At 36.8% G+C, this 16,884-nt stretch overlaps 1 protein-coding gene across 6 annotated transcripts in view; it reads left to right on the forward strand.

The window, feature by feature from the left end:
• Window positions 1–16,884, forward strand: part of SYT1 (synaptotagmin 1) — a 590,207-nt gene that overhangs the window by 408,522 nt on the left and 164,801 nt on the right. For all 6 annotated transcript variants that reach the window (XM_024256352.3, XM_054526597.2, XM_054526599.2 and 3 more), the window contains 1 exon segment: window positions 14,381–14,565. In XM_024256352.3, coding sequence (XP_024112120.2) covers window positions 14,381–14,565 — 185 coding nt within the window.

The following is a 16,884-nucleotide window of genomic DNA, read 5'->3' on the forward strand; positions in this document are numbered from 1 at the left end:
GAAGCACTAAATTTGTATACAAGAGCCTATTAAGCCATGTAGATTTCATTTGAAAAATGTACCGTATTATGTTTTAAGAGCTGAGTTTCGCAAATATGAGAAATTGAGTTCTTTTAGTAAAATAAATAAGACTGAGATTTTAACACCTGGGAAATAAATAATAAGCTTCATGATTGCACAAACCATCATTAGCACTGTATCCCAATCCTGAGAAAAATGCCTTGCACATAGTAGATGCTCAATAAATATTTTTCATTACACAATTTTTAACTGCTCAATTTATGCCTACTTGTCATGAAAAAACAGGCTTTCTTGATAAAGGAAGATCATTTTTTTCAACAAAAGACTTGCTAATACTAATTTATTTCTAAATGATTCCAAGTATTTCTACTGTGTTTGTATTAATATCAGTGCTTTGTGTCATGAATAATCTACAGAGAGCCAAGATTTAAGTCAGTGAGAAATACATTTCTTGAATAGGAAGAGAGTTTATTAAAATACATTTTATACATTTGCACACATTTATCTCTTTTTTTCTTAATGCATCTTTTTATACCAGTCTAACATATTGTATCACATAGTCAATATTTCTACCAATGGGAAGCAGATTTTAACAGATGTATCCGATATTTTTATTTAAAAATCCATCAATGCTAAGTGAGGCATATGGTAAGCCTTGAAAAGGAAGTATTATTTAAATGACTGGAGAGGAAGAAGAATAGCATTTGAAAAAAGAAAGAATGCGCTTTAGAAAACAGAAGTAGAATTGAGCAGGGAACAACTTACCCAGTCTGATGAGAATAGAGGTGAGTGTGGGGAACAGTGAGAAATAAACACAAATAAGTAGGATGGGCTAAATGACAGAGGACTTTGAACACTGTGCACAAAATAATTGATAATTATATATTAGAAAGTTTTATCTGATTACAATGAATGGGTAAAATGGACAGAGGAGACAATTGATGGGAAAAGAGATCAGGTGGGAGATAATATCAGGTCTACACCTTATAATAGACATAACAGAAGAGTAAAACACATTGAAGGAGAAATGGCAAAGCTTACCAACCAGTTGGATTTGGGAGTATGTATTTCCCCATTTTTCCAGTGTGGTAGGAAACGACAGAAGCACCGACAGAGCCATGGAGCTGTTTTGGAGAACTGGTTTGGGAAGGAGATAAAGGATGCACAAAGCATTCTATAGACTTTGGGAATACACTCCTGGAGTATAGAATAGGGAGTAGAATAGAGTAACTGACTGAGAAGTGAGGCATGGGAAAGCATGTGCTCAACAATGAGTGAATGGGAAGATAACCAAGGGGCTGAGGACCACCTTAAATAACAACCACATTCAAGCCTTGAGAATAGAGAGGGAAAGAGAGGGGAAAAAGGTAGAGATGTAGCAGGACATGCTGGTAGGGAACAGTAACATGAAAATAAAAGCAGAAGAAAATTTTAAGAAGGATTATGTGATCAAGATTTTCTAATACCACAGACAGTGTTGTTTGGGTTTGTCCAAAAAAAGCTATTCATTATCTTTTGGAGAATCCTGAGTACAATGTTAGAGTCTTGAGACTGGTTGCAGAATGAATAGATAGAAAGGGTAGATAAGAAGAAAAGACAGTTTTTTACCTCCAAGATAGAGGATTGGAGCCTTTGTTAGTGTGCCTCAGCCACTTGGAGAGAGCAAAATCGTGTGTGTTACCTTTTTTTTTTTCTTTTTTTTTTTTTTTTGACAATATCTCACTCTCTTACTCAGGCTGCAGTGCAGTGGCACAATCATAGCTCACGGCAGCCTCAAACTCCTGGGCTTAAGAGATCCTATCACCTCAGCTCCCACATAGCTGGGACCACAGGTATGCACAACACCCAGCTATTTTTTTATATTATTTTTTGTAGAGCTAACGTCTCATTATGTTGCCTAGATCTTGAACTCTTGGACTCAGGTGATCCTCCTGCCTCAGCCTCCCAAAGTACTGGCATTATAGTTATAAGCCACCATGCCTGGCCACACATTGTGAACTTTTATCCAAGAAGGAAAAGAGAAACTTAACAGAAAAAGTGAAAGAAACTTTACTTTCAAAGGAGCAGTAGGCAGTGAGGCAGAAAACTGTGAATCTCCAAAGTGCAAAAGAGGGAGAGACCATCACCATCATTCTCATTTCCACTGCAGAGCCTGGCAATTCAGGCCACAAGGGAGTGCCTTAACCCTACCCAGCACTGAAGCTGATTTGTGAGCAGCGAAGAGGATATGAGAAGGAGCGGCATCAGAACACACTTTGCAGGCACTCCTAGACCCCAGTGAAACAGAATGAAGACATTCCTGATCCTAACTCGTAAAATCCTCCAAAGTTGGCAAGTTAAACTCAGCCAGCGCTTAGAGATTGCCAGAAACTCCCAACTGTGGTGGGGCGTGGTGGCTCACGCCTGTAATACCAGCACTTTGGAAGGCCGATGCTGGCGGATCAGGAGGTCAAGAGATGGAGACCATCCTGGCCAACATGGAGAAACCCTGTCTCTACTAAAAATACAGAAATTAGCTGGCCGTGGTGGCACGCACTGGTAGTCCCAGCTACTTGGGAGACTGAGGCAGGAGGATCGCTTGAACCCAGGAGGCGGAGGTTGCAGTGAGCCGAGATCGCGCCACTGCACTCCAGCCTGGCGACAAAGCAAGGCTCCGTCTGAAAAAATAAATAAGAAAGAAAGAAAGAAACTCCCAAATGAGATTCGTGATCTAATCTCAAGTGGGGATGAACCCCGAAGGCCAGAGCTAAGCACAAGTGGGAAGTGTGCTCTTGCCACAGGTGCGGGAGCTGGACACCTCTGCTTTGTGGGTCAACCCAGGAGGGGTGTGGACTGAGAGCCATTGTTTGTGTCTTGAGTGGGAAGTCTTGCATCCTGGGTCAGTTTTGTATTCTGAGCATGGACTGCCTGGGATTCCACTGGCAGTTACAGCTTTCTTCTGCTGAAGTCTGCAGGTGTGAGACACACCATGTTAGGGGCATGGGAGCTGAGTGGGTCTCATTGTGGTCTGCTGCCCCTCTCTTCCTGTGTAGACTGTTTTGTGCAGCAGAAATGGTTCCACTCCTCTCTGGAACATTACCCCAGTGGCCAGGAAACTTCCTTTCAACCTCCGCTGCTTTGCATCTGCACTTGGGGAGCCACAGCACAAACTTGGCTGACCCAACCCCCACACAGCTTCACCTCCTTTATATGCCTTGGTAGCAGACAATGGATAGGGACTTTTGAGAGTTGGATGGCCCCACCCGTCTCCTGGGATATCTGAGTACTCTTCCTGGGTAACATAGGCCATGCATAAATCCCACAGCACAGCTGGCTCCCTCCTGCAAATGCCACCTCCTGGCAGGAGGTCAACTGGCACAGCCCATTACAACATCTGCCAACACAACATAGTGCTCATAGTGAACATGCTCACTGTAGCTGGCAATTGAGAAAGCCACCACACTAAGGCTATTTATAACCAAGGAAATCTTACAGAGATACATCACTTCCCTGTCACCCCCGTCAGAGCTGGTGCTTGCACCTGCCACTGGGAGACCAGAGGACAGATCAGCCTTGTCCAGCTCCACCCACCACCAGCATGGGTTGTGGCAGCCCCACCAGGTGGCTAGATCCAGAGGAGCAGGAGCATTCACAGTCTTCTGACCCTAAGGGACTGCCACTCCTAGGGGAAAAGGGAGTGCACCACACCAAGGGAGCACCCCACAGGACAAAAGAAACCAGAGTGAGAACTTTTCTCTATTCCAGAACTTCCTGCTTGTGGGCAGGGAACAGCTGCACCTCTTTAAGCAGAAGCACAGGCAGAGTGCTGGGCTCAGTGGAGGAAGACTTTGGCTCTGCGCAGCAGTTGATCAGCCCCTGTGCTCATGAAGAGATTTGGAGAAGGGTACTTCTTGTCCCCCTTGGCCATTGCTGCAGGCACAGCCAGGAATTCTCCTGTGAAAACTCAGTGAGAGTGCACCTGTACACAGCCTTTCTGGAACATTTGGGGGTGACTGCATCCCCAAGGGAGGTGTGCCCTCCAGGTTCAGGCTTGCATGAGGAGTGGAGTTCCAATCCCCCTCTACATGAATATCAGTATTCCTGCAGATGGACTGAGGTGCCTATCTGATCTGAATATAAAAAATCCTGGGATGGGGGCATGATAGGAAAGTAGGTCACTTTTTTGCTGGCCTCGTAGTGGAGCTGAGGTGACTCCCTCCCTCCCCCACAAAGATTTCAATGTATTTCGCTGGGAGCTCCTCCAGCCACCTCTATCAGAGCTGGGACTTTTGCCCACTATTGGGTTTTGCATTTACCCACCTGCTTCAGCCACAGGCAGTTCTTACCCTTAGGTGGCTTCTACTGGCCTGAAGGTTGAACTGTTCAACCCAGTGAAAAAATACTGAGGGTGTGGGGAGGGAAGTACACATGACTGGGGAATGAGGTAAGCTTCATGAGACCTCTGCCATCCTAGCCCCGCAGGAGACAGTAAACCTGCTCTCACATCCAATACATAGCTACTACAAGCAGCATGTGAGAAAGTCATTGCACAAAGATTCTGTATATCTAAGGAACTCATACAGAGTCTTTGACATGGAAAGCACCCGGAGCCAAAGCTAGTCAATCATAAACTATACACATTACAGTCACAACCTCAAAGCTCAATAGAAATAAATTTTAAAATAATAAGAAATATCCCCAGATGAGAAAGAACCAGAAAAATGATTCTGGCAATATGAAACAAACCAACAAACAAACAGCTTTATAACACCCCCAAAAGATCACACTAACTCTCCAGCAATGGATCCAAATCAAAATGAAATCTTTGGAATACCAGATAAAGAATTCAAAAAATTGATTGCAAAGTTTCTCAGTGAGATCCAAGAGAAAGTTGGAAACCAACATAAAAAATCAAAAAATACAATTCAGGATATAAATGAAAAATTATCTAAAAACAAATATTTCTTTAAAAAACAAAACAAAAAAACAGAATTAGTGGGGCGTGGTGACTCATGCCTGTAATTCCAGCACTTTGGGAGGCCAAGGCAGGTGGATCAGGAGGTCAAGAGCTCGAGACCATCCTGGCCAACATGGTGAAACCCCATCTCTACTAAAAATACAAAAATTAGCTGGGCATGGTGGCACACACCTCTAGTCCCAGCTACTAGGGTGGCTGAGGCAGGAGAATCACTTGAACCCAGGAGGCAGAAGTTGCAGTGAGCTGAGATTGCGCCACTGCACTCTAGCCTGGTGACAGAGCAAGACTCCATCAAAAAAAAAACAGAACTTCTAGAAATAAAAGACTTGCTTAGGGAATTACACAACGCAGTTGAAAATTTTAACAGTAAACTAGACCAAGCAGATAAAAGAAATTAAGAGCTTGAAGATGAGGCTTTTAAGTTAACCCAATCAGACAAAAATAATAAAAAAAAAGAAATAAACAAAGTCTCCAAGAAATGTGGCATTACATAAAATGTCCAAACCTAACAATCCAGAAGAAGAAGGAAGAACGATGAAGGAAGAAGAAGAAGGAGAAGGGGAAGGAGAAGGAGGAGGAGGAGGAGGAGGGAGAAGGAGGAGAAAAGGAAGAGGAAGAGGAAAAAGAAGGAGAAGGGGACAACAATAAAATGTTTAGAAACCTATTTGAGAGGACAATTGAGGAAATATTCCCTGGTCTTGCTGGAATATTAGACATCTAGACACAAAAAACTCAAAGAACTCCTCAGAGATACATTACAAAAAGGATATCACCACAGCGTATTAATTATCAGGCTATATAAAATCAATGTGAAGGAAAGAATTCTAAGAGCAGTGAGACACAATAACTTATAAAAGAAATAACATACAAAGGAAATCAAATAACTTATAAAGGAAAACCTATTAGACTAACAGACTTCTCAGCAGAAACCTTCTAAACCAGAAGGCTTTGGGGTCTTGTTTTTAGTCTTCTAAACAGAATAACTATCAGCCAAGAATTTTGTATCCTGCAAAACTAAATTTCATAAATAAAGGAGAAGTAAAGTCATTCCCAGACAAACAAATGCTGACAGAATTTGTCACAACTAGACCACCTCTACAAGAAATGCTCAAAAGAATGGTAAACATCAAAGCAAAAGGTTGATATGCACCAGCATAAAAACACTCAAAATTATAAATTCATAGAGCTTATGAAATAATAACACAATGGAGAATACAAAGCAATTAATGATCCATATGATGAATGGAACAGTTACCCACATATCAATGTCAACTTTGAATGTAAATGTTCTAAATTCTCCACTTAAAAGATATAGGTTGGCAGAATTGATAAAATACATAATCCAAATATCTACTTCCTTCAAGAGACCAACTTAACACATAAAGATTCTTACAGAGTCAAGGTAAAAGAGTGGGAAAATATATACCATGCAAATGGAAGCCAAAAGCAAGCAGTAGTACCTATTCTTACATCACAGAAAACAGACTTTAAATCAACAGCAGTAATAAAGACAAAGAAGGTCATTATATAATGATAAAGAATCAATTCAACAAGAAGATATAACAATCATAAATATATATGCACCTAACATCAGAGCTCTCAGATTCGTGAAACAAATACTACCAGACCTAAGAAAAGAGATAGACGGCAATACAGTAATAGGGGAGAATTCAACAATCCACTGACAGAAGTAGACAGATTGTCAAGGCAGAAAGTCAACAGGGGAGCACTAGACTTAAACTGGTCTCTGGAACAAATGGACCTAACAAATATTTACAAAACATTTTGCCCCAAAAGTGCAGCATATACATACTTCTCATCAGCACGTAGAACATTTTCCAAGATAGACCATATGACAGGCCACAAAACAAGTCTCAATAAATTTTTAAAGATTTAAATCCTACCAAGTATCTTCTCAGACCACAGCAGAAAAAAACTAGAAATCAATTTTAGGAGGAGCTCTCAAAACTATAAAATACATGGAAATTTAAAAACCTGCTTCTGTTTGATCTTTGGGTCAATGATGAAATTAAGACAGAAATTTTTAAAAATTTTTGAAAGGAATTATAACAGTAACACAAGATATCAAAATCTCTGGGATACAGCAAAAGCAGAGCTAAGAGGGAAGTTTATAATGCTAAATGCCTACATAAAACAGACAGAAAGATCACAAATTGACAAGCTAATGTCATGCCTCAAGGAACTAGGAAAACAAGAACAAACCAAACCCAAACCTAGCAGAAGAAAAGAAATAATAAAGAGCAGAACTAAATGAAATTGAAACCAACAAATACAAGGATCAATGAAACAAAAAGTTTGTTATTTGAAAAGATAAATAAAATCGATAGACCAATAGCTAGATTAACCAAAAAAAGAAGAAAGAGAATTTAAATAAGCTCAATCAGAAATGAAAATGAAGACATTACAACAGATACTACAGAAATGTAAAGTATTATTCAAAATTACTCTGAACACCTCTAAGCAAACAAACTAGAAAATCTAGAGGAAATGGATAAATTCCTAAAAACATATAGCTCCCCGCCAAGCCTGAATCAGGAAGAAATAGAACTCTTGAACAGACCAATAACAAGTCTTGAAATTGAATTAATACTAAAAAAAAAAAAAAAAAAAAAAAAACTCTCACAACAAAGAAAAGCCCAGAACTAGATGAATTCACAGCCAAATTCTACCAGACAGTCATAAAACTGACATCGATCCTACCGAAACTACTCCAGTGGATCAAGAAGGAGAGAATCCTCCCTAACTCATTCTACAAAGCCAGTATCACCCTAATACCCAAGCCAGGAAAGGACACAGCCAAATAGGAAATGTCCCTGATGAACATAGATGCAAAAATTCTCAACAAAATACCAGAAAACCAAATCCAACAGCACATGAAAAAATTAATTCACCGCCATCAAGTGGGTTTCATTCCAGGGATGCTAGGAGGGATAAATATATGCAAGTCAATAAACATGATTCACCACATAAGCAGAATTAAAAATAAAAACCATATGATCATATCAATAGATGTAGAAAAATCATTCAATAAAATCTAGCATCTCTTCCTGGTAAAAATTCTCCACAAACTAGGAATAGAAGGAAAAGGAACATAACTCAAAATAATAAAAGCCAAATACATCAAACACATAGCCAACATCATACTGAATGAGGGCAAAGTTGAAAGCGTTCCCCCTAAGAACTAGAACAAGACAAGGGCTCCCAGTTTTACCACTTCCATTCAACATAGTACTGGAGGTCTTAGCCAGAACAATCAGGCAAAATAAAGAAATAAAGAGCATCCACATTGGAAAAGAGGATGTCAAACTGTCTCTGTTGGCTGTTGATATAAATGTATACATAGAAAACCCCAAAGAATCCTAGATTTGATAAATGAATTTAATGAAGTCTCAGGGTACAAAATCAAGGTACATAAATTAGTACCACTGCTATATGCCAATAATGCTCAAGCTGAGAATCAAATCGAGAACTCAGTCCCATTTATAATAGCTGCAAAAAACATAAAATACCTAAAAATATGCTTAACTAAGGAGGTGAAAGATCTCTACAAGGAGAACTACAAAACACTGATAAAAGAAATCACAGATGACACAAACAAATGGAAAAGCCTACCATGTTCACGGATTAAAAGAATCAACATTGTGAAATCACCATACTATCCAAAGCAATCTTTGGACTCAATATAATTACTATCAAAGTATCAACACCATTTTTCACAGAATTAGAAAAAAAAACACTAAAATTCATATGGAACCAAAAAAGAGCCTGAATAGCCTAAGCAATCCTAAACAAAAATAACAAATCTGGCAATATCACATTACCTGACTTAAAATTATACTACAAGGCTATAGCAACCAAAACAGCATGGTTGTAAAATAAAAGTAATATAAAAGTAGACATATAGACCAATGGAACAGAATATACCCAGAAATAAAGCCACGTATCTACAGCCAACTGATCTTCAACAAAGCAGACGAAAACATACACTGGGGAATCGATATCCTATTCAACAAATGGTGCTGGGAAAATTGGATAGCCAAATACAGAAGAATGAAACTGGATCCCTATCTGTGACCATATACAAAAAAACTAACACAACATGGATTAAAGACTTAAATGTAAGACCCGAAACCATAAAGATTCTAAAAGAAAACCTAGGGAAAAACTCTTCTCAACATTGGCGTAGGTAAAAGATTTACGACCAAGACCCCAAAAGCAAATGTAATAAAAACAAAAATAAATAGGACTTAATTAAATTAAAAAACTTCTGTACAGCTAAATAAATAATCAACAGAGTAAATAGACAACCTATAGAATGGGAGAAAATATTCACAAACTATACATCCAACAAACGGCTAATATCCAAGATCCACAGGGACCTCAAATCAGCAAGAAAAAAAAGATAATAATCCCATAAAAAGTGGGAAAATGTGAAGAGATATTTTTCAAAAGAAGCCATACAAATGGCCAACAAACATATGAAAAAAATGCTCCACATCACTCACTAATCATCAGAGAAATGCAAATTAAAACCAAAATGAGATATCACCTTACAGTCAGAATGGCCATTAATAAAAAGTCAAAAAAAAAATAGATATTGGCGTGGATGCTGTGAAAATGGAACTCTTACTCACTGTTGATGTGTTAGGTAAATTAGTACAACTTCTATGCAGAACAGTATGGAGAGTTCTCAAAGAACTAAAAACAGTTCTACCATTTGATCCAGCAATCCCACTACTGGATATCTACCCAAAGAAAAAGAAGCCATTATATCAAAAAGACACCTGCACTTATATGTTTATTGCAGCACAATTCACAAACGCAGAGGTATGGAATCAACCTAAGTGCCCATCAATGGATGAGTGGATAAAGAAAATGTCGGATATAGATATAGAGATATAGACACATATAGACAGATAGATCATGGAATACTACTCAGTTATAATAAAAGAACAAAACAATGCCTTTTGCAGCAACTTGGTTAGAATTGGAGGCCATTATCCTAAGTGAAGTAACTCAGAAACAGAAAACCAAAAACTGCATATTCTCACTTATAAGTGAAAGCTAAGCTATGGGTATGCATGGGTATATAGAATGGTATAATGAACACTGGAGACTCAAAAGTGGGAAGGGGATAAGAGATTAAATATTACCTATTGGATACAATGTACACCATTCAGGTGATGGGTACACTAAAAGCCCAGACGTTACCACTATACAATTCATCCATTTAACCAAACCCCTAGAGCTACTAAGATAAATAAATAAATAAGGAAGAAAAGACAGCAGAAAATACATGACTAGCCCGCATGAATATTACTAATGTATAGTTACCTATATACAGCATATATTACAAATCTCTTGAGGTCTTCTTTGTATCACTTGAGTTCCTATTGTTGCTTTAATGAATTATTCCAAGTTTACTGTCATAAAAGCCACACACATTTATTATTTTCCCATTCTGGAGGTCAGAAATCTGAAATTGGTTTTACTGAGCTGAAATCAAGGTGTCAGCAGGGCCAATTCTCTCTTGAAGGTGTAGGGGAGAATCCATTTCCCTGCCGTTTCCAGCTTCAAGAGGCACCCGCATTCCTTGGCTCATGGTCCCTTTCTTCATCTACAAAACCAGCAACAGAGACTCTTCCAATCTCCCTCTCTCTCTTGGACTCTGACATTTCTCCCTGCCTCTTTCACTTATAAAAACTCTGGTAATTGCATTGAGTCTACACTCAGATAATTCAGGATAATTTCCCCATCTCAAGATCCTTAATCTAATCACACTTGCAAAGTCCATCTTACCAGGCAGGGTAACGTATTCACAGCTTCCAGAAAATAGGATGTGGTCATCTTGGAGGGGCCATTATCATGTCTACCACAAGGTATAAATTAAAACATCAGAAGCAGTTTTAAATTAATTTGCCTTGGACTTTATTATTATGTATCAATTTACCTTTGGGTCAGATAATATATGTGAGATTTATTCATTAACTAGAAAATGAAAATAATATTTTTAATAGAGTTTTTATACTAGTCTATTATTTTCTTCTGAAAGGCCTTTAAGTTAAATGTTAAAATTCTTATTATAAACTTCCACATAATGGTAGTTGGGTAGCAATAACAATAAACTGATAGTTTTCTGCCCGTAGCAGTATTTTGATGAGACTATTTTTGACTGAAACTCTTATTTTATGTTTAAAAAATCACTGCATTTTATGCTGTTATTTGCTTCACTGAATTTTTTAATTTAATATGTTCTATTAAAGAGACTTTAAAGCTAGATACAAATTTTTTTCTCTGTATACATTTTTAATATTCACATTTTTAACCTAACAACCTAAAGATAAATTTGAATTTCTCAAACTATTCAACCTATAGAGTTTTTCCTCTGTAAAACTGCAGTGATACTGAACAAAACTGCTTCAAAGAATAAATAAAATAGTGCATCTATAACTGTAGCCCAATTGCTGGGCCATAACAGGTAGGTAGGTCTTCAATAAACTTTTAGCCAGATCCAAAATATATGCCACAAGATTTGCTGGCCAATATTGAGACACATTTCTATAAATACTGCAGATGAATAATACTGTGGGTGTTGTTTCTTAGTAAACTTGCCAAATTTTAAATATTTGGTTATTCTACACAATGAAATAAAATTTTAACATGAGCATCCAAGTAACTCTATTTACTAAAAATGGCTGTTTCTTTACATGATATATGACTAATGAGTCAAGCTATCCTATAGCTATACAAAATGATAACATTAAGCACTTTTTATTTTGTCTATCTAAAGGTGCCAATACATTGTGAAGAAAATTCTGTTAATTTCATTATATTTAATACAGCATATTCCAACTGAAAGTTATTCAGAAGATCAACTGAAGGCAAATCTAAAAGACAGCAGTGCTTTAAGAAATAAAAGTCATAAAATAAAAGTTTTTCAGTGCTTATAAATTACTTTCAAGTTGCATTATTTCAAATTTCTTCCTGTAGTCTCATGTTCCTAGCTCTTTAACTCCCTTTGATTAAATAATGTTCCTTTGCTTTCACTATTTTCTTTTTGTGAACTTGTCAAATTATCTTTGTCTTGTCTTGTATAATTTAAAAGACTTTTATGTAGCTCTCTGAGCGGCTATCACCACACAAGTCCAACTGGGAGAATAATTTACAAGGTTCAAAATGAAGGGTCATTATGAATGCTGTCTTTCCCGCAATGAATACATACACTCTCTTGTTCATGCATGACGGATTTTAACTAAATCAAGGGAGATAGATGCTTTTAAATGAAGTATTATGAATGATATCATTGGTTACATAAAATAATTTACTTTTTCAATCTTTACGTTGTTTAATAAGTTTAGAGAACTGGAAGAAAACTTCTTTAGGTGTGGGTTTATCTGTAACTGTCACATAAGTATTTCTTTGGTAGAAAACACAATTTCAAAAGTTGTAGTTTTATGTCCTTAGGTTAACATCTAGTATCCAGTCATAAGCCAGAATATTATGCATAGTAAGTATTCTGCACAATGATACTAAATGCAGAGGAAAAGCAAAGAGGTAGATTTTCTCAATTTTGAAGAGAGGTTAATTTTTAAGTGTTTTTACTTTATCAAAGTACTCCTGATGGGTGTTCAGCAATCATTGGTTCTAGTAATGTTTATTTGGCTTTTTCTTATCATTTCAGTGCCCAGTATCTTTTTTTATTACAACAGACAAATCTAATTACTTCTGATTAATCTCAATAGCTGTGATTTGTATTATGAATACTTCCCTTCCAATCTAACTGAAATCATAAATGTTTCCATGTCACCTTATTTTTAATAAGCACATGGTGTAAGGCATACCAAATAAGAAAATATATTAACTTTTAGCAGAGAGACAACTGTAATAGAAAACTAAATGTTTATTTGAGTATATTTATGTATATATGTTCTATTATTTTAAACAGCCTGTAAACCTAAGCCTCTCCTCTTATCTAAAAATCATCCTCCCTCCTCTCATTCCCTTTGCATTTTCACTAAATTCCCCTCAGTGTACTTACCTTGCTTTTTACATATTTATTTGTGTGAGTAGCTTATGTTTTTTCATATGTCTTGAGCTCTCTGCCTTACCCACAATGCCTTGACTATAAAGAAATGATAGCTAACTTTGGCCGGGTGCGGTGGTTCACGCCTGTAATCCCAGCACTTTGGGAGGCCGAGGCAGGTGAATCACAAGGTCGGGAGATCGAGACCATCCTGGCCAACATGGTGAAACCCCATCTCTACTAAAAAAATATATAAAAATTAGCTGGGCATGGTGGCGTGTGCCTGAAGTCCCAGCTACTAGGGATGCTGGGGAAGGGGAATTGCTTGAACCCAGGAGGCAGAGTTTGCAGTGAGCCGAGATCGTGCCACTGCACTCCAGCCTGGCAAGAGAGCAAGACTCCATCTCAAAAAAAAAAAAAAAAGAATTGATAGCTAACATTAATCGAGCTCTTGCTATGTTCCAGATGCATTAAAAGCTTTTTAACATATTAATCCTTTTCATCTTTAAGCCAGATGAAATGGGTGCCACTGTAATCTTCACTGTATAGAGGAGGAAACAGAAACTCAGAACAGTGAAGCAATCTGAGTAGAGTCAGACAGCCTCTAAGTGGCCAAAGCCAAAATCTAAACCTGGGTTAAGAGCCACCGAACACATGAGCATCACCCACATCTAGAGAACTTCAGTGCATACATTTCCCCTATGATTGATTTTCAAATCACCAAGTACTTTTAATTAACCTTCACTATTTTTATGATTTGACGTTTGTTGTTCTATATATATATGACTAATATCTGCCCCATACCATGCCAGAACTTAAGAATACAACACCTAGTATTATATAGATGAGTAATAGCAGCTGCGATTTATTAAGCTTTTGCCATGTGCCAGGCCCTGCGTCTTATTATTTAATACTCAGGAAGATCTATGGGGTACCTACCAATTTACTTCCACTTTAGAGATGAGGAAAGTGAGGCAGAGAGAGGTTAGGTGACTTGCCCAAGATCACACAGCTAGTAAATAGTGGAGCCAGGATTTAAACTCAATGGCCAAACTCCAAAGCTTGGCTCTGAATGAGTGAAGAGATGTGTTCCTAGAAATCTAGCTTGGAGAGTCAAGAAAAATAATAGGGAGGAGATGACATTTGAGATATCTGGAAGGGCAAAGTGGGAAAGAAAGGAAACAATACACTCAGTGGAGACAACAACATGGATAAAGTACTGAGGAATGGTGTACCTGCAGCATAATGGGTGCTTAAAAATGCAAATGAAAAAAATGAGTGTCTTTATAGCCCATGAGTTAAAAGGTTTTGCACATCTAAGTGTTGTATGACTAGTGCTCTCTGTGTGTTTCTTTCAGTGCCACCATGGGCCTTAATCGCAATAGCCATAGTCGCAGTCCTTTTAGTCCTGACCTGCTGCTTTTGTATCTGTAAGAAATGTTTGTTCAAAAAGAAAAACAAGAAGAAGGGAAAGGAAAAAGGAGGGAAGAATGCCATTAACATGAAAGATGTAAAAGACTTAGGGAAGACGATGAAAGATCAGGTAATGTATTCTTTCCACATTTCTTCTTAGATTATTTTGTTTAAAAAAGATAAACAAATTGTTAATTATTTTATGCCATATAATTATAGAAATAACTTCTGGAACCATATCGTTTTTGAGATGCTTTGCAAACCTTTCAGTCATTGTTCAAGATCCCAAAGCATAATGGAGACATTTGGCATGGTTTTCCAATCTCCTGAGCATATAGAACAGAAAAGGGCATCCATGATCATCAGGCCCATCTTGGTGGGTTTGGCATATGAGAATGATGCCTGAATATTTTGATTACATCTGTTTAACTAGTCTTCATTGTGTTTAGAGTTAGAAAAATCAGATAAAAAGTGCCTGAGTGTTTTGCAATTGAGCAGGGGATCTTTCTAATTTCTGCTGTTCATAGTCACTGTTGAATAACTGAGTTTTACAGCTGTTCATCAAACTTGATGAAAGCTGCTTTTCCTACATGTCCATCCAGCTGAAAAATTAGTTCTCAAGAATAGTGAGTTATACGGGAGAAGGGAGAGAAATATGAGCCAGTTCTAAAGAACAAGACAGGATAGAATTTTTGCCTTATGAAAAAGTTTTCTTTCTTATTTCTTATAAGACAAAATTCTTATTTCAATTTAATAAGGACAATTACAACCATAACACTGGTTATAAAATCCATCTGGCTGGGTTATCTTTCCAAGCCCAAAAAAGCTATTTGGATGTTCTTTATGTTGCTATCTGTTTTTGGCTAAATTAATTGGACAACTTGGTTCAAGATAATGTTTACTATTATTAATGATAATTATTAAATGCCTCTTTATTTTTGAAATAATATTCATGTTGAATATCTCTAAAGAATATTTAATTCATATTTTAAAATTAAAATGTACAGATTTTTTATAGAAATAACATTTTCAATTATCAATGTTTTCCATCAAATACAAAAGTTTTATTTGTTCCCAAATAGCAAAATATATAAGCAGTTTTATAAATTCCTCTTATACTATTAATCAAACTCTTAAACCTGAATCTTCTTAAGAAAAATTTAATCAGGTGTTACAACAGGCATTTTAAGTACATTTGTGTTGTTTCCTAGTTCATTACACATTCAGGACACTAACTCCCCTTCCCAGCTTGAGTTTTAAACTCTTTTTCCTCAAAGACACTATAGTATCTATTGATAATAATTTCACAAAAGCTCATGTTTTACTCCCTGCATTTTTGTTTGGTTTTGGAGCTATGGAATGGATGAAATGCCTGTACTCATACTCAGAGAGTTTTGGCCTGAGCTCGGACTAGCAAGGGTTTGATTTTTCTGGCAATTTCTAATCACAGTCACAAAAGCCAATGCATAAACGTTCAACTACAGGTGTCTAATAAAGATTTTTCTCTTCAGTTAAGTACAAACTGAAATTTCCAGTCATGTCTTACTTTATTTCCACACTTTTCATAGCAAGCAGGACTTGATAAAGATTTCTTTAAACAACTTATTGGGAGATTAAGTGTGGAAATAACCTCCTAGATGGACATGGACTGAATAATATGTATGTTAATTTTATCAATATTGTGAAAACAATAATTTGACAATAGATCACTATCTTTTTCATAATTATCATAAAATTTGAATGTGGTTTCCCTGTGTTCTAGAACTAATTAAAATTACTGAATAATGTTAAGTGATAATGATAGCATTTCTTCCTAGGACAATAAATCTATAATATTTGTGGGATTTGTTCTGTATGATGTAAAATTATGATTTACAGCGTAGTGGTGGTGTTTATTACCCCTGTTATGACCTGGATAAATGACCAAGATCTCAAATATAGAGAATTAATGGGGGTTAATTTTTCATTGATGATCTATTTTTTGGATGGGGAGAGACAGAGAAAATGATTCAAACAAAGAAATATTAAGAAGTCAGTGATAGTTTATACCAATCTGTTATTGCAAATTATTTAGAATTTCAACCACTCAGAAAGATGTTTTCAGTCATTTTAAGTAGAGCACTTTGTCTACATAGGACATTAGCTAGGTCTCAATTTTTCTAAGTTATGAACAATTAAATTCACAGAATAAGGTACAATTTGGACAGATGAATATACACTCCAGTGATAAACGTTTATATAACCATAGCTTATGCTACTTTTTGAAGCAGACAAAAGTAGCTAATCATGGGTTCCATCATTTTATGAAGAGGAAGGCTAAAAAAGCAAAATAGAATGTGCAGATTTTGAGAGGATGTTTCATCACATGATGATCGCCAGATCACCCAAAATTCAAAACAGCATGAATACAAATTAAAATTATTATTAAATAATTATATTTTAAAAATAT

Source organism: Pongo abelii, chromosome 10 (assembly GCF_028885655.2).
Source record: "Pongo abelii isolate AG06213 chromosome 10, NHGRI_mPonAbe1-v2.0_pri, whole genome shotgun sequence".
Classification (NCBI taxonomy): domain Eukaryota; kingdom Metazoa; phylum Chordata; class Mammalia; order Primates; family Hominidae; genus Pongo; species Pongo abelii.